This window comes from Aquarana catesbeiana, linkage group LG01, assembly GCF_042186555.1.
Source record: "Aquarana catesbeiana isolate 2022-GZ linkage group LG01, ASM4218655v1, whole genome shotgun sequence".
NCBI classification, from domain to species: Eukaryota; Metazoa; Chordata; class Amphibia; order Anura; family Ranidae; genus Aquarana; species Aquarana catesbeiana.
The window spans coordinates 583,616,090-583,640,575 of NC_133324.1; the positions used below are offsets into that span (position 1 = coordinate 583,616,090).

Genomic DNA, 24,486 nt, shown 5'->3' on the forward strand with positions numbered 1-24,486 from the left:
ACACAGTCAGACTTTCTGACAACAAGCTCACACCCAACATTGCCTGTCGGAAATCCGACCCTTCAACAGGCGGTGGTCTCAGCGGGGAGCATCGATAGTTTCAAAAAACTATTAGATAAGCACCTGAACGACCGCAACATACAGGGATATACAATTTAATACTGACATATAATCACACACATAGGATGGACTTGATGGACTTGTGTCTTTTTTCAACCTCACCTGCTATGTAACTATGTGACTATGTAAATATATTTTATTTTTAACGCTTTTTCACATAAACTGCCACATAAATCTGATGTAATATTATGCCTCAATTTTAATAGGACAGATGCTTACAGCATAGTGTTTTGACATACTGCTCTATGGGAATATCTTATTAATCAACAAATTGTTTTTTTCTGTTTTTTGTTTTTTTGTTTGTTTTTTTGTAGTGTATCATAAGACATGGGAAATGGCTCCATGAAACCCAAGCCACTGAGGCAGCCACGTGGACAACTACTGAACTTCTCTGTCAGCGCCTGCAGTAGTCTTCACAATACGGATGCCATTGATGGAAAAGTTTGGGAACTTGAGAGAGAGCTCAGGCTGAAGGATGAGGAACTTCTGAAAAAAGAACACATATTTCAGGAGTTGCAGGAGCAGTTCACCAAGCAAACTCAAGCGATTGCAGAAATCACAGAAGAACTTCAAAGCAAGTGTGTTCAACTTAACAAACTGCAGGATGTTATTAATATTCATGGGGGGCAGTCTTTAACACCCACTTTGAAAATGTTGCACTCTTCCCCAACTAAACATCTCCAGACATCACCTTCAAGAGCTTTACAAACTTCACCATTTAAGACTTTGTCTGGGTTTTTTAACAACAGCAAAAGAAAAGGAGCCAAGGAGGGCATATCTGCTGAACCAACTACCAGGCTATATGATCAAAGCAATGCACCAAAGTTTTCATTTGAGAAAGCTTGTGTTAGGAAAGATTTAAGGTGAGTTCTAATGGCTAATGCAAGGTTGTCTTCCTTAATTGTATAAAAGCAATGTTTGATTTCCTAGGTGTGCACCCCAAAGCTTAAACATATATGCGCGTGTGTGCATGTGTATATAAACTGACGGTGTCAGTAGAGCAGTGGACGGTGTCAGTAGAGCAGTGGATGGTGCCATAAGGGCAGAGATTGGTGACAGTAGGGCAGTGGATGGTGTCAGTAGTTTTTGTTTATTATTTTATTTTTTATTACTTTTTACAATTGTAATTTTTTTTTTACAATTTTTTTGAGGAGAAAAAAGAAAAAAAGGAAAAACATTTTTGGTGAAATATCAGGGGTCTAAACAAGGGGAATATGCGCCATACGGGGTGATTAGGGTGTGCCCAGGCACACCTGGTAACGCCCTGTGCACACACCTATGTTTGAGTTTCTTTTTGTCAGCATAGTTTCATTTTGCATTCTGGGATAATGCTTAAAGCAGAGTTTAATTTTACCATTGAATGATTCTCCCACTACTTTTCTAACATTGTAATACCATCAATATTGTCTTTCCTGAAATGGGCACACTTTTGCGAGTTTAGAATAAATTGCCTAGTTCTTCTTTAAAGCCCAGCTCTAGGATATTATCAATCAGATAAGCAGTATCTGGTGAAAAACAAAAACTTGGGGGGTATACCCTAAAAATGCATTACATTAAAGATGGTATCTGATGAGCACATTTAATTTTGTGTCATGGACTAAAAATAAAACATTCAGATCAGGAGTTCTGACTTCCCTTTAATTATATTTGCTACATATGCCCTTTGCAGGTTAATGGCTCAGAATATTTTTAGGTTAAATGTTGACTGTAAACAACTAACATTTTCATACAAAAATCAGCACAGACAGTTATCAGGCTTCTTTCAGCAATGGGTTAATTCAATTAACTTGGTGAGCATTATTGAGGTATTTTTTGTTGAATTTTAACATTATTATGCCTTTACATATTTGACATTTTCAAGTTCTGGAGTACTCCTGACCTATAACATTGATGATACAGTATAAAACAAAGAATTTTAATTTCAGTGCTGTTTTGGCCCTTATCTTGGGTGTCAAGTTCCCGTTGTGCAAGAAAAGAATTAAAGACTAATTTAAAAAATTGACAGTAAACAATATCCTTATTCTCCAAAATGAGTCCATACACATCCACTACATAAAAAAAGCCCTGTAACCTATTTTTCATGGAATAGTTTCTTACTGTGTTTTCATGCCTTCTTATAATGTCTTTAGTAAGGTCCTGGAGCTCTCCCCCCCCCCCACACTTCTGTTTCTTTGGAAGGAGTAGTTGTGGTCATGTGCATTGCTCTAGGCACACTCTAGTTCCCATATAGCCCCTAGTCCATTTTGGGAGCAAGAAGGAGAAGGTGGCTACGTTTTACATAGAGTAGAGAATGAATGTAGCCACCCTTTAACAGGAAGTCAGATAACATCACCGAAAAAAAGTGAATTTGGGGATTCAGAGGAGGCTGAGAGCAATAAAAGATACTTTTCTGTGCTAAAAATACATACTTGAATAGAATAGTTTTTGTAAACCAGAGTTTTCTGTCCATTGTGTCAGTTCAGTTTGAAGCACGGTAGGAACAAAAGGTTGTGCAATTATTTGAATTTATCTAGCCATGATGGTTTTAAATAAAATGTGTAAAAAACACAGTTTCCAGTTTAAATGCATAGTCCACAAATGATATCAGATTTTTACTACAATTAATATGAAATAGTTAGCTCTTTTTCCCTGATAAAACTGCTTCCTTTAGGAGTGCTCATTCAGTGGCATTGACGAGATACAATAGGCCATCGATATCAACTGTAAATGTTCCCTTGGAAATTGATGGCCAAGTCAGAGAGATGATGATCAGTATTATCCACACTGAAATTTTACAAATTACTGAACAACAACTGTAAGGCAGCTGCCAATATATTCTCACTGTAAGGACAAAAATCCTTCTTGTCCTGGTCAGTACCAGTAAAATAAATTCCCTTGATGATTCACTTGTTCGACTAATTCTACAAATTATAGCAGAAAATGTTATAATGGTTAACGGTTTCAAATGAATGTTTAGGGATGAAAAAGCCAAAAAAAAAGAAGCATGGCCATACTTTTGGCTGAGCACAATAAAACTGAATGGCATTTGTAAAAAGAGAAAAAAATAAAGACAGGAGAAGAGCCAGGTTAGGTCTGTCAAAGTCACATTTGTGGCTCTACTCCAATTATGAAGATCTCTCTGCTGTGTTAAGCAAAGGGAACTTAGTGGAGTATTACAGGCTACACACCATGATCTGTATTTTATGAATGGGATGTAACATTTGACCCATGGTGTGTGAAACCCAGTAGGGTACAAAGGAGAGTAGATGGCAATATCTGACATCTAAATATCGAAATCTGCCATGTCTAAATTTACTTCAGTCTCTATACCTTAATTTAGCTTTCTTTATTAGCCGTTTGAATTTCCCTGTTTAGCATGATCCAGACTTCGGAAGGGATAGGCAACACTTCTAGCCTTCTAGGTTTTACTACATTGCACTACACAAGGAACTTGCTAATCTCATCAGTGTGTTTTGTTCCTTTACTATCCAATCACAGGCTGGGGTGAACCTTAACAAACTTGTGTTGCTTTAACTGTAGAAGAGAAAGGTTAGGTCAGACCCTGGAAGTGTTGCCTAACATGGGATGTCCCATTTTGAAAAAACTAGTTAAATAAAATTACATTTTGTGGAAGACACGCTACTTTGCACATATGTCAACTGTAAATTTAGCTGTTTTACCTTAACTCTCTAAATGTAATGCTGAAACTATGCAAATGATATCCAATACTTAATGTCTAAATCGTAGTGAGAGGAAAATGCTCACAGAGCAATAACCAATGTTTGCATATTTTCTGCAGGAAATATTGATAGTTTTAAAGACATTAATAAGTAATTAATTAATTAATATGAAAATAAAATTATTACTACTCATAAATGTATTACCAACCAGAAATAGTGGCACAGCCTACACCAGAGCTGTTCTTATATACTCTAATCATAATTCAAGGAAATCTCCTATAGAGCAATGTGAAGATCTTCCATTTCCATCTCATTTACCATTTCAAAAGCCAAACTGGTTTTTAATAGTGTCCTTGTTCCATAAGAGCTATAACAAGACTTGCTAACTTTCAGAATTGTCTTTTGGCTTTAATATAGTTATAAATGATTTGCTGCTAAGATAGCATGTATTTAGTATATACAGTATACATAATAATGTATTATAAGTAATACATTATTATGGGATGTTAATTAATTATGTGCAACCACTAGATCATCTTTTTTTGCGATAAAATCTGGTACCATACCATATAATTGTCCAAAACATTGTTATTACGAACAGGAGAAAATGAATTGAACTTTTGCAGTATGTGAGCTAATTGCTTTTGGTGTCTCCATGTGACCCAGTTAAATATGTGGTTAGCAGGCAAGTAGAGAGAGCACTGCTCCTAAAGACTATAAATAAGCCTGTAATATCTTAAAACATCTATAATAAATCTGATGAGGAGATAGCAGAGACTGCCTGGGGTCTGTAGGTAATGCCAGCAAACTGCAGTGCAGCCTGAAAGCTCCTAAACTTGGTGTAGGCTTGAGTGATGGCTCATTTAAAGTACAGGAGAGGCACAGGCCCCCACAAGAGGGGAGGGCACAGCACTGTGATTGGCTGCATTGGTGTCTGGGAACCTAAGCTTCCCAGTGACAGAGGAGGGAATGGAGTGAGACACCAGGCAGAATAGAGCAGTGGGAATTAGGTGGCCAGCAGCCCAGGAGACAGATGGGATAAAAACCCTCTAGGTACCAGGGAGGCCAAAAACCTTGGGCTTCCTCCAATTCAGCCCTTTGCAGGCCCACAAGGACCACCAGAGACCCAGGGTCAGAGAGGGAAAGAGCAGCCAGAGAAGAGGAAAGGCACAGGCTCTGTTCAGCCCCCTACATACTAGCCTCCAGGGGCATCATGGCCTCTCCTTTATCCACCATCATCTAGCCAGTGTGGTTTACACTTCATTCACCTGCAGAAAGCCTGCGGGTTTTGACTGAAAATACACTTCAATGGTTATCTTGCACTAAATGTGGTTTAAAGAGTAGACTGGAAGCATTGTAGCTTGGTCCTTCCTAGGAAAACCTGTTTACCACCCTTGCTGTCGACATCAGAGTTACATATCCAAAAATATTCTGCTATGAACTTAAAATGCTGACAGATGCATACAATCAGCCCCACACTTTGCACGATCAGAAAATATGGTCCAGGGGATAGATTAAAAAGGAGGGGTCCCCAGCAGAAGGGGTGGGCCAGTAATTATTTTCATTATATAAAATAATCCTACGTCATGCTTCAATTCTATTTTCAACCCTACTTTAAAATAATATTTTTTTTTTACCGGAAGCAGATGATGTAAGTAAGTAAGTATTTTCATTTAGAGCAGTAAGTCATAAAAAAGGATTCCCTAAAAACAACTTGTCATAATCAATTTTATTCAGGAAATCAGTCCAATGAACAACAGTGACACGTAAAGCATAGCAATATATAGACACCAATCAGATTTTGGTAACCTCATATCTGTGAAGGACCCCTTCCATTCGATTCATTTTCTCAGTTTTCTTTGCTTTGATCAATTGTAAAAATACTTTCAATATTTTGTGATGTGTATTTACCAATGAAATTCCAGATTAAATCAGTCACGTTGAAAGGCATGAAATTATAGAATACCATATGATGATGCCCTTATGTAATAAGGAAAAGTGGAACACTTAAAGTGTAATTCATACAATGGACTTTAAAATTCTTCTTTTAACTGTCTGCCAAAATCAATTTTCTGAACTATGCTCTAGCTCAGTTTTTAAATCAAAAGTTATGCAATGTGCTATTTTTATGTATTTATTACCTGATTGACTTCCCTACAAACAATCATTTTAATGTTTTTTTACTCAACAAAAAATGCTTTATTAATAATTTTTGAATACATTTCAATACCTTGAATACGCATAATTTATCTATCATTTTTCTTTCCTTTCTCTATAACAGTACTTTTATTCTGTTAGCGACAAACATGTATAGATGTATAGGAGAACATGATCTGTTTTTAAGTGCTCACCATATGGAATTCCCTGTGACCTACATCCCAATTAGCTGCTAGCGTTTTTCCTGTGGGAATACAATGGCAGGTTGCACAAATCACAAGGCAATTAGTACTGAACATACCTTTTGCTGGGTGAGTTAAAAGGATTAATAGTTACGTCTTAATCGATATTTCTGCTTCCTAGCTAGGAGCTTTGCTTGGTCCATAGTCAGACTTATTTCAAAGCTTAAAGTTTTGTGGACTATGTAAACCACAGTTTAGTTGGTCAGGGTGTGGTATTCATTTATTTCCACCATAGCAATTATTTAGAGATGTAGGCAGCATTGCTTCTCTACAATCTCAGTTATATTATAATCCCTGCCTGATGTTGTGTGGTTTATACAAAATGCCAATTATACAAGCTGCAGGAAGCCATTGATAAAATGGAAGTACGGTAATTCATATACGTATCTACTTACTTGTTGAGGTCAAAGTAATAGGTAAGAATGAAACTGTATTTTAATTTTATCTCTCATTTACATATACTGTACTGTTTGCATGTCACAGAGTATTAGTTATTTTTACATGCTTGTTCAGTCAGTGACTTAGAAAGTTATGACGTCAGTATTCATTGTAATAGTTAGGTAACTGGCTTCTTTAGTAGGAATTTAACAACAGGAGGCCCCATAAGAAAGTATTGCTTTAAAGCCTATGTCAAGGCAAATTAATAAAAAAATTAAAAACAAAAAAACATAAGCATGTGGATTCAGCCCTGTCTACTGATTTTTTGGTGGATTACATGGGACACAACCATCTCCTCACCTCCTCTTCCCTACCCTTCCCATCTCTGTAAATGCTTCTTGTTCACAGGAATTTATCAGCGAAAAAGGTTTCTACAAGATATGTCTTTTTGCATTTTTGAACAGACATAACTGATCGCTTTTATCTGTATAATTAGTAGACCAAAGGGAAGCAAATATTATACGTTCATAGCAGTTCTGTTTTCATTAAAACATTGTTTGCAGTCCCTCTACAGCAGAGTTCAGAGAGGATGGAGAAGCATCACAAGGAGCCAATCAGTTAATGTGCTGACAAGGAGAATGCTGACTGGAGGAGAGAGTAACAGAGAATTTAGCTGATAGCTGTGCTGTTTCACATTTACTTTTAGTCTCTTTTACTGTCAGTCACAGGGTGTAAATTGGTCAATGACAATGTGGGCTCATTCAACCTGGAATATTTAGTACATCTTGTGGTATTAAAAAGTACTACAGCGGGAGGAAGGGTTGTTGCGGGAAGTTGGAGGGGGGGGGGGTTCTGCTTTAAGCAATATTCTAAAAACATAAAAATATTGGAATCTTTTACAAAGGAAAAGCATCAATGCAAATAAATGTCTTCTCAACTGAGCCTTACTTAATCCAAATCCTAAACAAGTTCCTTGTCCCAGGTATTGTGTCTCTTTGAAAAACAGCAACAGTCCAGCAAAATGTTCCTCTAGTCTAGTGCTTTATAGCTAAGTCTGGCTCTCTGAGCTGACACAAACATACAGATAGCTTAGCTTGCTCGAGTTGATCCTAAACAGCATATTCATCAGGGAGAAGCTAAAGCATGGTCCATAGGATAAGGAAAACACCCAACCCTGCTTGTGAGGACTTCCAGAGAAACCAGCCCCACTACAGGTTCTGTAAATCACAAGTAAATACAGTGAATACATTTCTTTACCAGAAAGACATGCTGACTTCACATTAAAATTAATATTTAAGAAACTGTGGAGCCACGTAATATTGAGTAGGTGCCCCTTTTGCCACCAAAACAGCCTGTTTGCCACCAAAAGAGCCCCGACCCATCATGGACGCAAATAGACCTCTGAAGGTATGCTATGGTATCTGGCACTAACCCGCCAGTATCAGATCTTTTAAGTCCTGTAATGCTGCGTACACACGAGTGGACTTTTCAACCGGACTGGTCCGATGGTCTATCCGACAGACTTCCGACGGACTTTCCGAACAAACGGACTTGCCTACACACGATCATACCAAAGTCCGAAGGATTCGTACGTGATGACGTACGACCGGACTAAAATAAGGAAGTTGATAGCCAGTAGCCAATAGCTGCCCTAGCGTTGGTTTTCATACGTCGGACTAGCATACAGACGAGTGAACTTTTCGATAGGAACTGGGTCCGGCGGAGTTCCGACGTAAAGATTTGAAACAAGTTCCAAATCTAAAATCCGTCAGATTTTCGACCAAAAAAGTCCGCTGCAGGTCCATTGAAGCCCACACACGGTTGAATTGTCCGCTGGACTCGGTCCATCGGACCAGTCCGGTCGAAAAATCCGCTCGTGTGTACGCAGCATAAGTTGAGAGGTAGGACATCCATGGATGGGACTTGTTTTTCCAGCACATTACACAAACGCTTGATTGTTTGAGAATTGAACTCGTTGTTATGTTCTTCTAACCATTCTTGAACCATTTTTGCAGTGTGGCTAGATGCATTATCTTGCTGAATGAAGCCACTGCCATCAGGGAATATTAATTCCATGAAGGGGTGTACTTGTCACCAACTATGTTTAGGTAGCTGGCATGTGACAAAGTAATATCCACATGAATGGCAGGACTAAGGTTTCCCAGCAGAACATTGCTCAAAACACCACACTGCCTCCACTGGCTTTCCCTCTTCCCATAGTGCATCCTGATGCCATCTCTTCCCCTGGCAAGTGACGCACACACTCCCAGCTATCCACATGGTGTAAAAGAAAACATGTTGAATCAGATCAGAAAACCTTCTTCCATTGCTCAGTGGTCCAGGTCTGATTCTCACATGCCTGTTATAGTCACTTTTAGCTGTGGACAACCGTCACCATGGGCACCCTGATGGGTCTGCGGCTATGCAGCCTCATACACAACAAGCTGCAATTTTTTTTTTTTTTTACACAGCCGCTTTAGGGAGAACATGTTTACTTGCTATATCCCAGAAACATTTGGATGCCATTGTAACCAGATATTCAATGTTATTCACTTTACCTGTCAGTGCTTTTAATGTTATGACTGATTGGTGTATACAGTATGTGATATAAAAAACAGGTATATAAAGATGAACAGCACCACTGGCAAAATACTGTCCATGGTAAATTCCAAAAATAACAAAAAGCAAAAGTTCCATTTATGATGAGACCCTTGTGAATCAAGATTGAAACAATCCGGTCACTTACTACACCAGGTAGCCGCAATGCAAACATCCTGGTGGGACTTAGTGCTAGTTGTACACATACAGTATATGCATTGGCTGACTCCACTGTTCTGTGCAGAGAGTGTGTTCATTGCAAATTCCTAGCACAGTGACAGAGCTGTCACAGACAGCCGCTGGTCACCATATATGATTGGGAGCAAGTGGGATGGGCTTCTGATCATGTGATTGCTGAGACAGCCAATCAAAGTGATCACATGATAAGGAAGCATGCCTCCCATCTTTCAGAACCCATTAAAGGCCTGACAAGGGTGGAGGAACTTGACTGGTCTGCACAGAGTCCTGACCTTAACCCAATAAAACACCTTTGGGATGAATTTGAGCAGAGACTACGAGCCAGGTCTTCTCATCCACATTAGTGTCTGTTCTCACAAATGTGCTTCTGGAAGAATGGTCAAACATTCCCAAAGACACATTCCTAAACCTTCTGGACAGCCTTTCCAGAAGAGTTGAAGCTGTTATAGCTGCAAAGGGTGTGCCAACTCAATATTGAAACCTACGGACTAAGACTGGGATGCCATTAAAGTTCATGTGCATATAAAGGCAGGAGTCCCAATACTTTTGGCAATATAGTGTATCTGCTGATTGGTGGCACGTTGCTGTAGCAGACAGGGTTTCCTTGCTATGTTATGTGGAATTTCTAGAAATGCCTAAGCAGTATTCTAAAAATGAACTTTTTATCTGAAACTCTTCTTGAAAAATAGCAGTGCACTTGCTATGTGAGGGTGCCCAAGCACTTCCGTGCCTAAAGCCTCATAACTGTATATCTGCAGTGTGATTCTAAAGCAGTGCTAGTCTCCAGAGATTTAAAATGAGATGTCGCTATTGCTCACTGTTCTCCCTGCTGGAGACTTTAACAAGAGGGTGCAAAGCCCTGCCTTCATATACTCCCATAATGGTAGGTTAATAATGGGAAAGAACAGTTGCAAGGAGACCACAGGCAAAACTGGTCACTAGTCCTTTGCCCTTTGCCTGACTACTTTTAGGCACAGATTCCAGTTGCTCTTTAGGCTCCATTCACATGGGCACTGTGGCTCATACTGTGTGATTTTTTTTTTTGTTGACGTGTGTGTGTTATAATATATACCTTCTTTGTCTTTACAAGTGAGAAAAAACTTATAACGGATGCACTGTACAAGAATCAGTTTCTAAAACGACTTGATCCTCATCAAATCCAGGATATGATAGAATGCATGTACGAAAGAAGATATGCCCAGGGAGAACATATTATAAAACAAGGGGAACCGGGCAGTCATATCTTTGTATTAGCCGGTAAGTTAACCAAAGTATTCTTTTTTAGCTGAACACATGCTGGATGGACCTGTCCTCATTACTCAGCTGTGGAAATGTTAAGCTCTGACTAAATCTAGTCATGGAGAAAAATAGCAGGTGATGCGGTCAAACTCTTTCACGCTGCACTCAATATGGACTTAACCAAACAGATCTGCTAAAATGGAAGTAGAGTTCCAACAATAAAGTACTGTTGTTAAACATAAAATGTTTCTGTATTCATAGCTATTTCTGGATGCTAAAGAGACCACACTTGGTATCCCAATACACCTAGAAGTTAGCATTTCACTGTGTGTGCCTGCATTATATATGCAAATTCTAACCTCAGCAAACATTTAGTGGTGCGCACTTCGTAGACATATCCAAATGCATCATATTCTTTTTTTAAACCCTGTATGAAAACAGTTTTAATAGATTTTAAAGAGCCTTCTCCACCCAAACTGATATTTTAGTTGTTGGTAGATGCTCGGGAGATAAGCTAATGGTTTCTTGTACCTCTCAGAGGTTCTACATTTTTTCTCAAGGGGATCTAGGTCTCCCTGTTGGAATTTTTCATGTATCTTATTTTATTAAAGTGCATGTATAGCCACAACTATTTTTGTTAGTTTTGGATTGAGTAAATAAGAGTTAACGTATAACTAAAAACAAAACTTTTTTTTGGATAAAGTGGGGAGGGATTAGATCATCTCTCAGGTTTTTATTGCTGTATGTGCCACCATTAGGAAGATTCACATTCTCTATTTGTCCTGTTTACCATTATCACAAAAAGTGAAAGTAAAAGAAAATGTCCTAATTTTGAGTTGTCCTAAGAACACTAACAGAGGGGATCTCTTCCAATGGTGACAGTTCTGTTGACAATCAGAAATTTACTCATGTTGGAGGGATTTCTTCTCACTTTCTGTATGGCAATGGGACAGGAAGTGAAGTGATATCTTTCCAATGGGACACAAATGGCTAAAAAATACTCCATCCAAAATGAAAAAAAAGTTTGCCAGTAGTTTTACTTAAAAACTCCTATCTGGATATTTTGGTGTTTGTGTTCTGCTGGATTTCCCTTCAATTCTTGCCTTGGAGGCACACTACGGAGTGAGAATAATTCTCCCTAAAGTGAGGGAAATTTCAATCTTAGGCAATTGTCACCAGAACATTTGTCCCCAAGGAAGATTCCCCTTCACCTCTGATCACCAGAACAAATGGGGTGAATCTCCCCAATTGCCTCCCAACACAGACTGTAAAAAGAGCATGGCTTACCCTTTAACCCTTCATTACTCCATTCAAAACTAAAAAAATATATTGCCTTTATAACCACCTTAAAGCCTAAATTCCAGGTGCATCAAAACAAAGTAAGTTCAAAGTTTAATGCCCTGTACACACGACCGGTTTTGCCGTCGAATAAACTCTGAAGGTTTTTACGACGGAGTTCCGACGGAATTCCGCTCAAGCTGTCTTGCATACACACGGTCACACCAAATTCCAACCGTCCAGAATGCGGTGACATACAACACATATGACGGGGCTAGAAAAAGGAAGTTCAATAGCCAGTAGCCAATAGCTTCCATCTCGTACTTGCTTCAGAACATGCATAGTTTTTGGTGAGTTGGAACAGCATACCAACGAGCGTTTTTTCTGATAGTAATTTGTTCCGTTGGAAAAATATAGAACATGTTCTCTATCTAAGTCCGTCTGAATTTTCGACAGAAAAAGTCCGATGGGGCATACACACAGTTGAAATATACGATGAACAGCTCCCATCGGACTCTTTCTGTCTGTTTCTTCGGCATAAGGCTACTTTCAGACTGGGTCGGGCGGGCGTCGGTGGTTTTAGCGGCGCTATTCGGCCGATAGCGGGGCGGTTTTAACCCCCCACTAGCAGTCGAAAAAGGGTTAAAATTGCTGGCAAAGCGCCGCTGCAGCAACGCTTTGCCGGTGGTTTGGCGGCGCTGCCCCATTGTTTTCAATGGGCAGGGGCGCTGCAAAGATTCAGCTTGCAGGACTTTTTTTACCATCCTACAAGCGCAACACTCCAGTGTGAAAGCCCGAGGGCTTTCACACTGGCACTCCAGTGTGAAAGCCCGAGGGCTTTCACACTGGAGAGACAGAAGAGGCTTCTTACAGGTGCTATTCAGGCGCTATTTTTAGTGCTATAGCGCCTGTAAAGCGCCTCAGTGTGAAAGTAGCTTTAAGCCACGTACATACGATCAGATTTTCCAACGGGAAATGTTTGATGACAGGCTGTTGGCAGAAAATCCGACCGTGTGTATGCTCCATCGGACAATTGTTGTTGGATTTTCCGCGGACAAATGTTGGATCGCAGGTTTTAAAATTTTCCGCGGACAAATGTCTGTTGTCAGATTTTCCGAGCGTGTGTACACAAGTCCGTCGGACAAAAGTCCAAAGTACAAACGAGATGGAAGCTATTTACCAGAGATGGAAGCTATTGGCTACTGGCTATTGAACTTCCTTTTTCTAGCCCCGTCGTACGTGTTGTATGTCACTGCATTCTGGACGGTTGGAATTTGGTGTGACCGTGTGTATGCAAGACAGCTTGAGTGGAATTCCGTCGGAACTCCGTTGTAAAAACCTTCAGAGTTTATTCGACGGCAAAACCGGTCGTGTGTACAGGGCATTAAACTTTGAACTTACTTTGTTTTGATGCACCTGGAATTTAGGCTCGGTAGCAAGGATGAGCCAGAAGCGGTTGGTCTTGTAAACTGGTGCTGGTAATGGAGAATTAACATTCGTGACGTGGCAAATTATGAAATCTCGAAATGCAGCGCATATTCTCTTCTTCTTTAATGGGATAATAATGAAGCTGCTTTTCTGGTGATACTGATGGGAGTTATTGCAATACGAATTTTCAATGGCTTTTTTTTTCTAGTGATATCTAGAATACAGTAATATTATTATGCTTTTTTTTTTCTTTTTTTTTTTTCTTTAGGCAAGTTACCACAACACCATTATCCCGTAGTTTTTAAGATCAAAGATACAACTATGTTGGTGTCCCTTGTAAATTTTACATTGTATTATTTTAAATGTAACAGCCTACTTCCAAACTGTCATTTGAAGTAAAACACATAGCCAAGTATTATTCTCCACAATTTTTTTATTGTGCATTAAAAAAAGAAAACAAATAAACTTAGACATGCTATCTGCCAATAGAACGTAACCAAAAAGTGCATTCTATGCATCTAAAAATATAGAAAATATACCAAATTAAATCATTATTCAACCAAAAAAAAAATGTCAAAGCAATAACTCCAAGGCCAATAATAAATAACACATTACCTCTTCCGATTCCACAACATGGCTGGTTGATGGACGGCCGTTCAAAAACGAATTGAAAAGCGCAAACTGAAAAGCTCAAACTGAAAAGCGCGAAATGAAAAGTGCAAAATGAAAAGCGCGAATCATCATTCAACAAACTTCTACTAACACGAAATTAGCAGAAGGAGCTCAAAGGGCGGCGCTAAAGAGCTGAAAAACAACGTAGTACGTCACTATGTTCGTATATGTTGGCCAACAATTCCCTGCCATTTGTATGCAAGAAAAGTTTGGGCCAACGCCCTTCAGACAAATGTCCACAGTTTTGTTGGCCAACAATCCGATCGTGTGTACGAGGCTTTATATTTCATGTTTTTTCTAAAGCTTGCCTCCTGCCAGTATGCTGCAGAGTAGGACTCTCCATTGGGAAGCAAAAATCTATCTGCAGAAGCCCAGTCCCTCCCTGCTCAGTTATAGTCAGAGCTCTCCAATCAGCAGGGAGAATCACATTTGATGATTGCAGACTTAGTAGGGATGTTTTTAGCTTTCTGCAATGAGACCACTGCTTCACTACAGACAGCAAGGGTACCACTCAGCAGTTGCTGGCAAGAGCAGGTTTCTCTGTTTAGGCCAGGTTCACACTCCTCTGACACGGAAGTCGCACAACTTCCGATCCAACTTTGACCTGTGACTACAAGTCCGAATTCTTTGCAACTTCAATGAATAGGATCCGACTTTGAGATGATTGCAACTTGTCCTTTGACCAATCAAAACAATTCCATTGCTTCTGGTATGGAGGAAACCTCAAGCCAAATTTATATAAAAAAACAGTGTGGGGTCCCCCCTAAAAATGCATACCAGATCATTATCCAAGCATGCAGCCTGGCAGGTCAGGCAAGGGTGAGGGAATAAGCTAGCAGTGCCGTCACAAGAGGCAAGGTCACTGGATGACATCACTGGTTGGCCACTCCCCATAGCTATATATGAACTGGCAGCCAACTGAGCTGACACAACGCCAGGAGCCAGCGTCAGAGGACCGTTTAGCGGTCTGGTACCACACCATTTTTTTTCAAATTTTGAGTTGGGTTTCCTTTCAAGATCCTCAGAGCACAAGTCGCATGCCACAAGTCAGATCAGTTAAGTTGAGGATCTGATTTGGATGTGACTTACATCCAAAAATCCAAACCAAACCAAAATAGTGCAGCAACCTTTTTCAAAGTCAGAACAACACACGTCAGACCAGTTAAGACGGCTCTCATAGGGAACCATTGATTTTGACATGTCATGCGACTTGTGCTCTCGAAGTTGGACCAGTGTGAACCGGTCCTTAGTTTGTGGTTGCTTTGGAAAGAAAATGAACACCTTTTGTTTTAGTGCACCTGGAATGTATTTAGCTAAGTGGAAGGCAGGTCAAATCCTAACTAAGCTTAAAACTACTCCCACCCCCATTCTAAGCATATTCTATCTACCCTGTAAAAGGATAGATGCAAATACTTAGCAATTCCGAAGTCGTTCTGGTCCGGTCACATGATCGGGTCCCAGAGCCTGCTTCACTATAGGGGAAGGACAGACAACAATGGATGCCCCATAGTAAGCCTGTGGGTGATGTCACCACCCAGGCTCTGCAGCTATTGTCAGCAATCTCCCCTCTGAACTAGAGAGATCATTTGTTCAGACCGGCGTGACTTCAGAGTAGTTAAAGGAGTAAAGGAAAAAAAAATAGTTTTTGATAGAAGGGAGAGGGATTAGAACACCTGGGGGTCCTCAAGAGATTCCCTTTATTTTCCAGGATTTCCTCTCACTTTCTGTTTTGACTATGGGACAGGATGTGAAGGTAAATCTCCACATTAGGACAAAAAGGCAAAAATGAACCTTACAGGGGTTATAATCTCCCATACGCTATCCAAAATGAAAATAAAACGTTTTGCATATAGTTCTACTTTGTCTTCTACTTTAGGCTTAGAGTTTAAATCAGGTTGTAAGAAAAGCAGCAGAAGTAGAAGGAGGAAACACCCAGTATCCCAATATAAGTATGACTCCCATACTCTATCCAAAATGAATAAGAGGAAAAAGTGCAATAAACAGCCACGTCCGTAAATATTAAGGGAACAAAAAAGGAGGGTGCTACTAGGGTATTACCCAAACAGGACGGACTTTGAAGGCCAGGAAACAATGGAGAATAAGAACAGTATAAACAGTTCATTTTATTGAAAAATATAAACTACAAACATTAACATCAAGAAAGAGTAAAAAAATCGTAGCATATATGCATCTGTGTTTATAATGCAGTAAGCCCTTGTGCGTCTACGCGTTTCGCCGTTAGGCTTCTTCAGGACACGGCCAAGGTTCAAAGACGAAACAGATCTGAAATGAGATACAGTGCCATTAAAATCACGATTATTACATAGACACATTTATTTAGACGCATGTCCTTTTAAATAAATGTGTCTATTTGTGTCTGTGTTTTTCTTTTTTAATAAATCTGCTAAAATGTCAACAATTCTGTGTTTTTCTGTCAATATGGGGTGCTGTGTGTACATTAATGAGGAAAAAAAGAACTTAAATATTTTAGCAAATGGCTGCAATATAACAAAGAGTTAAAAATTTAAGGGGGTCTGAATACTTTCCGTCCCCACTGTACTTTTACATATTGTTGGGGGAATTAAGCAATTAAAAACTGATATTAAGAATTCAGTCTTTAACTAGGAAATAATTATTGATCACACTCGGTTTCAGTCTACATGGCTGGCTAACTGACCAAACAAAACATTAAATGAGAAAATTAATTTATTGGTCAATTATTGTAACACTGGCAAAGGGTAAGGATCTCTGTCAGGTTTTATAGCTGTCTGACTGGATTACCAGGTATTTTTAAATAAATACAAAATTAATTCCAAAATTCCACTAAGCAGTGTATGCCATCTGCTTTATTTTATTTAAATAACTCGGTGGTAATAATATTGCATATACAATTGGTATACAAACCATATTGTAATTTATTTGCATAAAAAATTACCTTTCCTTGTCAATCTGTAGCACTGTAACTTTCTGTAAAATTCATTGCAATATGGCAACCTGGAGGTGTTCTGTAGACTGTTGATGTACAGGCATGTAATTTCCTGTCTGCGATTGGCTCACTGATTTTCCCAGAAGTCTGCACCAAGATACAAGTCAAATGTTGGCCATTCTCTACAATAGAAATGTTAGTTTGGTCTACAAGGATGAATTACTTCTAAAGGGATGCAGTCACTGCAACTTTTCCCATCAGAACATTACAAATGTTCCAGCTGATTATAATGAACCAGTTCCTCTCACTGAGAATCAGTATACAAAGAACATAGTGGGACAAACAGCTTTTTCTTCAGAGCAGAACACGGTAGTTTGTTAAAATCCTTGAAATGTAAATTGATCACCAAAAGGCTTTTTTTCTTAACAAAAGTGAAATTACTCTTTCAGTAATCCTGTTATCAACTAACACACTCATTCAAACTCAATATCACTGTTGTTACTAATAGAGCTGTTCAGCATAAACTAAATTGGGAAATACTTTACAGTACAAGTTGTATAACATTTTAACATATACAAAAAGTTTTATTATAATTTATTTTACAGAGGGTAAAACAGAAGTCTTCCAGCAAAATAAACTACTAACCTCCATCCCTGTATGGACAACCTTCGGAGAACTGGCAATACTCTACAACTGCACAAGAACAGCTTCAGTCAAAGGTAACAATTTAACACTACTTTTAAACTGTCAGGATATCATTAAACAACATACTTTATTATCATCGTAATTTGAATGGTGATTCACTGCTCTTGGTTTATTTCAAGTCATATTATTTTAGTTAAAGTGGTTGTAAACCCCATTCATGAAAGTTGAACTAAGCACATATACAGTATATTTTGAGTTTACTTATCTCTCTCCAAAGTTCTAAGTGTGATTTCTCTCTGGTGTTTCGTTCCTCTGTTAACAGCATGAGTCACTTCTGACAAGTTTTCCGACACATGAGATAACAGTAGCTGAAAATTTGTGTCAGGGAGGGAGCTTAGAAGGAGATAAACAGGAAGCTTGTCTATTTAGACTACAGCTCTGCATGTTCCTTCATTCCTCTGCCTATGTGGAAGGGGAGGGGGGTCCCTTTCCTCCAATCAGCTCTCACACAGTGTAAGTCTAGACTCCCCACCCTCCCCTATGTGCTGCTGAAAGAGGCAGAATGATTTGTAACATAATCTGCACTTTCCTAAGAGTGTAGAAAGCTGAAGACAGCAGATATACTGTACAAGTAAAACGTATGTAGGAGGATTTGTTTCATCTCTATGTATCACCTTAGGCTGTTCACTTCACTGGGTATATGTGGGTATATGTGAGGGTTTACATCCACTTTAAACCAAAAAAGGTCGAAAGTCTAACGATGTTGGTTGTCTTTAATACAACAAAATTGCAAAAGGAAGACTGTACCCAAGGGACTTTTTAGAGTTACACCAAAAAAAGTTACTACCTTTTCAGATAGAATTTACAACTTTCAGGTTAACCACTTCAATACTGGGCACTTATACACTTTCCCAGACCAATTTTCAGCTTTCAGCGCTGTCGCACTTTGAATGACAATTGCACGGTCATGCTGCACTGTACCCAAACTAAATTTGTATCATTTTGTTCCCACAAATAGAGCTTTCTTTTGGTGGTATTTGATCACCTCTGGGATTTTTATTTTCTGCTAAACAAATAAAAAAAAGACAGAACATTTTGAAAAAAAAATGTTTTTTTTGTTTCGGTTACAAAACTTTGTAAATATGTAGGTTTTCTCCTTCACTGATGGGCACTGATGGGGCTGCACTGACTGGCACTGATAAGGCGGCACTGATGGGAACAGATGAGGTGACATTGATGGGCACTGATGATGGACACCAATATGCGGCACTGACGGGGCACTGATAGGTGGCACTGATGTGGCACTGATAGGCAGCACTGATGGGCACTGATAGGTGGCACTGATATGCAGCACTGATGGGTACACATAGGTGGCACTGATGGGCACTGATAGGTAGCACGGATGGGCACTGATAGGTGGCACAGATGGGCACTGATAGGCGGCATGGATGGGAACTGATAGGTGGCACGGATGGGCATAGATGGGCACTGATAGGTGGCACTGATGTACTGTAATGTATGGTACTGATGGATGCCAATCAGTGCCAAACAATAATACCTGCCAATCAGTGATGCCCATTGTAGGCACTGATTGGCATCCATTGTGGGCACTGATTGGCATCCCTGGTGGTCTAAGATGGCATACCTGGTGGTGACATCCCTGATGGTCCTGGTGGCGTCCTTGGGGGTCCAGTGTGGGCATCCTTCGGGGGTTGCGCTGATAATCGATCAGCACAGACCCCCCTGTCAGAGGAGCAGCCAATCAGCTCTCTTTGACTTGCGTCTCACAGACGCGAGTGAGGAAGAGCCGATCAATGGCTCTTCCTGTTTACATCGCGATCAGCTGTGATTGGACATGGGTGATCACGTGGTAAAGAGTCTCCGTCAGAGACTCTTTGCCTAGATTGGAGTTGCGGTGTGTGTCAAACAACGATCGCCACGATGTGCACCCCCGGGACCGCGCAGCGGCTCAATATCCTGAAAGACGTCATATGACGTCCGGTCAGGATATTGAAACCACTTTGCTGCCACCATTTTGCTATATGGCGGGCGGCAAGTGGTTAAAAATTGACACAATGAATAATACATATGTCATGATATAACAAAAAGTAGGAAAAAAGTACATGTAAATGTTGATGCATATTTTACATAGACAATATTGCAGGTATAAGCAAGTAGGTACATGTTGGACTAAATTTCAAAGCGTTTCTTGAAAGTCCACTTCTTCAGAAGATAGTAAAATCCAGTACATCTGTGGAGAGACCATGTCATGAAGATAATAAAACTATATATAAGTAGGGATGGGCCAAACAGACCCCTGTTCGGTTCCCACCAGAACACCGTGAAAGTTCGGACCCGAATAAGGAACCCCATTAAAGTCAATGGGACCCGAACTTCAAAAATCAAAAGTGCCCATTTTGAAGGCTTATATGCAAGTAATTGGGCATACAATGGTTATAGGGCTCCGGGTCCTGCCCCGGGGGACATATATCAATAAAAAAAGTTTGTGAAAAACGTCATTTTTAAATGAGCAGTGATTTTTTGATTTTTAAAGTGAAAACATAAAAATGAAAAATTCCTTCCAATATAGTGCTGGGGGGCCCGTTAGTCTACCTGTAAAGTGGCAGATCTGTACCATGTCTAGAATCTGCTGCAGCAATAATTAAAAGTAAAAAACTGACTATTTCCCTGTAAGCTACTTTTATTTTGCTCAGCAACAGCTGGGGAGCCAATGTGTATGATGAGGCCACAATGTAGTGCACTGGGAACAAGATTAGAGATTTTTTTGGATACATTCTGGTGTCACTTTGACTTTGGATAGAAGTAACAGGTGCGTAAAAATTGGTCTTTGGGTGTCGGTGGCGCCTTCCCACCGTAACCCTATAGAGGTACTCTTGATGAAAGCAAGAATTGGCCTTGCTGTAAAAAATTGCAGTGATATGCGCCAGTCAAACAGGTGCAGAAAATTGGTCTTTGGGTGTTAATTCTGCCCATGAAACATATATCAAAAACATTTTTCCAGATGAAATCATTGAACACCCTCAATGCTAGGCAGCTTCAAAGTCCTGCAGATATTCCACATCCCAAAAAGACTTAATCAGTGACATCGGCATCAGGAGCTTCATAGCTGGTAATCCAGGGCTTTTTCATTTTTATAAAAGTCAAACGGTCCACGGAGTCTGTGGACAGACACGTTCTATGATCAGTAACGAAACCTCCTGCAGCACTGAATGCCTGTTCTGAAAGCACGCTGGATGCAGGGCAGCCCAACAACTCAATAGCATACTGGGCAAGTTCTGGCCAGTGGTCTATTCTCATGACCCAATAAGTCAGTGGATCTTCAGCTGGAAAGATCTCCATCTCTGTTTTGGTCCCGAGGTAATCGTCCACCATGTGATGCAGATGCTGCCGATGGGATGTGGAAGCTGAAAGCCCTGGGCGGCGAGGATTAAAAAAATTCTGAAATGCCTCACTTAGGTGGACGCCTTCTCCAACGCTCCTCTCTTGACCAACAGAAGACTTAAAACACTGTTTTCCACCACACTGTAACCTACTGGAGTCAGGAAAAATGTTTAATAAAATCCTCTTCAATGTGTCCTCAAGAGATTTTTTCTTCTGCGCTATCTGTGGGGATGGGATGAGTTCTGAGACCTTAACCTTATAACGATGGTAAAGGAGGGTTGCCAACCAGTAATCATCCTTCTCCTTTATACCACATATTCTTGGGTCCTTTCGCAGGCTTTCAAGCATTAGGTTGCCCATGCGCCTCAAATTTGCCGAGGCTTGAGAAGCAGACTCCTCGGGGTCACTCAGGATGACAGCATCTGGAACTTCCTCCTCCTAGCCAAGTACTACTCCCAAGGGTCTGGATAAAGTGGGCCTTGAGAGGAAAGGAAGTCCTCCTCTTCCTTGTGCTTTATTTTCAGTGCCCTATCCATAATGCCATGCAGAGCCTGCTCCAGCAGGAACACAATAGGGATTGTGTCACTGATGCATGCACTGTCACTGCTCACCATCCTTGTGGCCTCCTCAAATGGTGACAATACATGCATCCTTATTGATCAGCCATTGGCGTGGGGAAAAAAAGCTGAGATGGCCTGAGCCTGTCGTTGTGCTGTACTCGTTGACGGCCCTCTGTTGCATGTATAGCTGCTGCAGCATTCCCAAAGTTGAGTTCCATCTGGTGGGCATGTCGCAAATCAGGCGGTTTACGGGCAGGTGGAATTCCTGCTGAATTTCTGCCAACTGAGCATTGGCTGTGTATGACCGCCTGAAATGGCTACATACTCTTCTGGCCTGTTTTAGTACATCTTGCAGCCCTGGGTACGTATGTAGGAAATGCTGCACCACCAAATTGAGGACATGTGCCAGACATGGCACATGTGTCAACTTTCCCTGTCTAAGAGCGCACAGGAGGTTTGAGCCATTATCGGACACCACCATTCCTGGCTCCAGCTGGCATGATGTGAATCACTTTTGGGCCTGTCCCTGCAGAGCTCAAGAATCTCTGCTCTGGTGTTGTTCCTGTCCCCTAAACACACCAGCTGAAGCACTGCGTGGCACCTTCTAGCCGGACTCTGGGAATAACCCTTTGAACACTTAGGGGGTACCTGATGTTCATAGGACAATTCTGCAGAGGAGGGCATGCAGGTGGCGGAGGAGGAGGGGGTAGAGCTCACAGGTCTGGCATCATCACTACCAGCTGTATGGAGACATGGGGGTACAACAAGCTGCAGCACCGAGCCCTGTCCTGCATCCTTTCAAGTTGCAAGCTGCGTTACCCAGTGTGCTGTGAATGAAAGCTATCGTCCCTACCCATGCTTGCTGGACCACATGTCAGTGGTAAGGTGGATTTTACGGCTGACTGTCTCGCCCAACGATGCCAGAACATTATTTTCCACGTGATGGTAGAGAGATGGAATGGCCTTACGTGAAAAGTAGTAGCGACTGGGAACCTGCCATTGTGGTACAGAACATTGTGTGAATTTACGGAAGGGGACACAATCCACCAGGCTGAAAGGTAGAAGTTGGAGAGCCAACAGCTTTGACAAGCTTGCATTCAGACGCTGGGCATGTGGGTGGCAGAGACTGTATTTTTTTTTTCCGCTGCAGCAGATGGTGCAGATAAATTTGCCAGCTACAGTCTACAGCTGGTGGTGTGCTGCTGGCAGATGTGCTGCTAGGATCTGGGACACCCTGTGCTATACCATTATCCCTGTCAGTGGAGGCTGCTGAAAGGTAATGACTCGGTATCACAGGGCAGACTGAAGTGGGTAAGGAGGAGGAGGAGGGACAGATTTGTGCCCCTTTTGTGTGGCTTTTAGGTGCTCTTGCCAACAGGCTCTTGCCAACAGGCTGAGTGGTTGGACGTTAAATGCCTTGTTAGGCATGTGGTACCCAAATGGTTGGTGTTTTTGCAATGTTTGATGTGCCTGAGACACAGTTTGCAGATAGCAACAGGGCGATCTGCTGCAGATATGCTGAAAAAGCCCAGACAGCTGAGCTTTGGGGAGTGGGCCGGGAGATAACAGCTGCAGAATGTGATGGAATTGAGTGGCTGCTCTCTACTCTTTCTTGATGTCGGCCTCCTTGGGGCTGTGCCGCCTCACCTTCAGTTTCCTCCTCTGCTCTATCTGGCACCCAAGTTGCATCAGTGACCTCATCATCATCATCTTCATCTCCATCTCCTCCATCTTCATCATTACCACTGAAGACAACTTGGCAATACGCTGTGGCTTGGGGAACATGAATGCCAATTTGTCAACCAGTGTTCCTCACTCTCTCTAGGCTCATGTTCCTGTCATCCTCAACCTCAGAGCCAACATCTGAATCCAGTAACGGCTGGGCATTATCAAGGAGCAAGTGGCTGACGCTGTGGTCAAATAACTCAGCTGACTCCTCAATGGCTGATGTTGGGCCTGTGGTAGGAATAGATGTGGGCAAGGAGGCAGGTTTATCCACTCTGGCAACTGCAGGGGACTGCACACTTGTCTCTGCTTGCATGACAGAGGTTGAGGAAGATGAGGAAGGTTTAGTAAACCAGTTCACCACCTCCTCTGCATGCTGTGGCTGGATAGCACAGGCAAACTCACTAAACAGAGAAAATGATGCCCTACCTGAGCACTGACCACCATATCCACCTTTGCCTGTGGACACATTTGTTGCTGGCCCCCTTACAGTGCCAAGGGAATGTCTCCTTGTTGTCCTCCCAGAATTTATTGGGAGGGAGCGAGGGGGCGGTGCTTATAAGCAAATGTAAAGAAGTTGCAATCTGTACGTAGATGCACTTTAATCAATGTAAGGAGGTGTTTGTTGCACTTTCATTTGAGTACTCACACTATATAGACACACTCCACAGATACACTATAATATACTGCATTATAATGCACTAAAGTACAGTGACGCACAGAACTATATGGCGTTAAACTGGCAGTAAGGCACACAGAACTATATGGCGTTAAACTGGTAGTAATGCACACAGAAGTAAATAACGTTAAACTGGCAGTAACGCACACAGAACTAGATGGCGTTAAACTGGCAGTAATGCACACAAAACTATATGGCATTAAACTGGCAGTAAAGCACACAGAAGTAAATGGCGCTAAACTGGCAGTAACGCACACAAAACTATATGGCGTTAAACTGGCAGTAAAGCACAAAACTATATGGCGTTAAACTGGCAGTAATGCACGCAAAACGATATGGCATTAAACTGGCAGTAACGCACACAGAACTATATGGTGTTAAACTGGCAGTAACGCACACAGAACTATATGGTGTTAAACTGGCAGTAATGCACACAGAACTATATGGCGTTAAACTGGCAGTAACGCACGCAAACTATATGGCGTTAAACTGGTAGTAACGCACACAGAAGTAAATGGCGTTAAACTGGCAGTAGCGCACAAAACTATATGGCGTTAAACTGGCAGTAATGCAAAGAGAA

General features: G+C 41.0%; 1 protein-coding gene across 1 annotated transcript in view; it reads left to right on the plus strand.

The window, feature by feature from the left end:
- The first annotated feature begins 447 nt into the window (after positions 1 to 447).
- PRKG2 (protein kinase cGMP-dependent 2) overlaps positions 448 to 24,486 on the plus strand; it is a 160,652-nt gene continuing 136,613 nt past the window's right edge. Inside the window, exons 1-3 of the mRNA XM_073597940.1 lie at positions 448 to 983; positions 10,443 to 10,609; positions 17,501 to 17,614. Of these exons, the coding sequence (XP_073454041.1) occupies positions 448 to 983; positions 10,443 to 10,609; positions 17,501 to 17,614 (817 nt within the window). The remainder of the gene's footprint in view (positions 984 to 10,442; positions 10,610 to 17,500; positions 17,615 to 24,486) is intronic.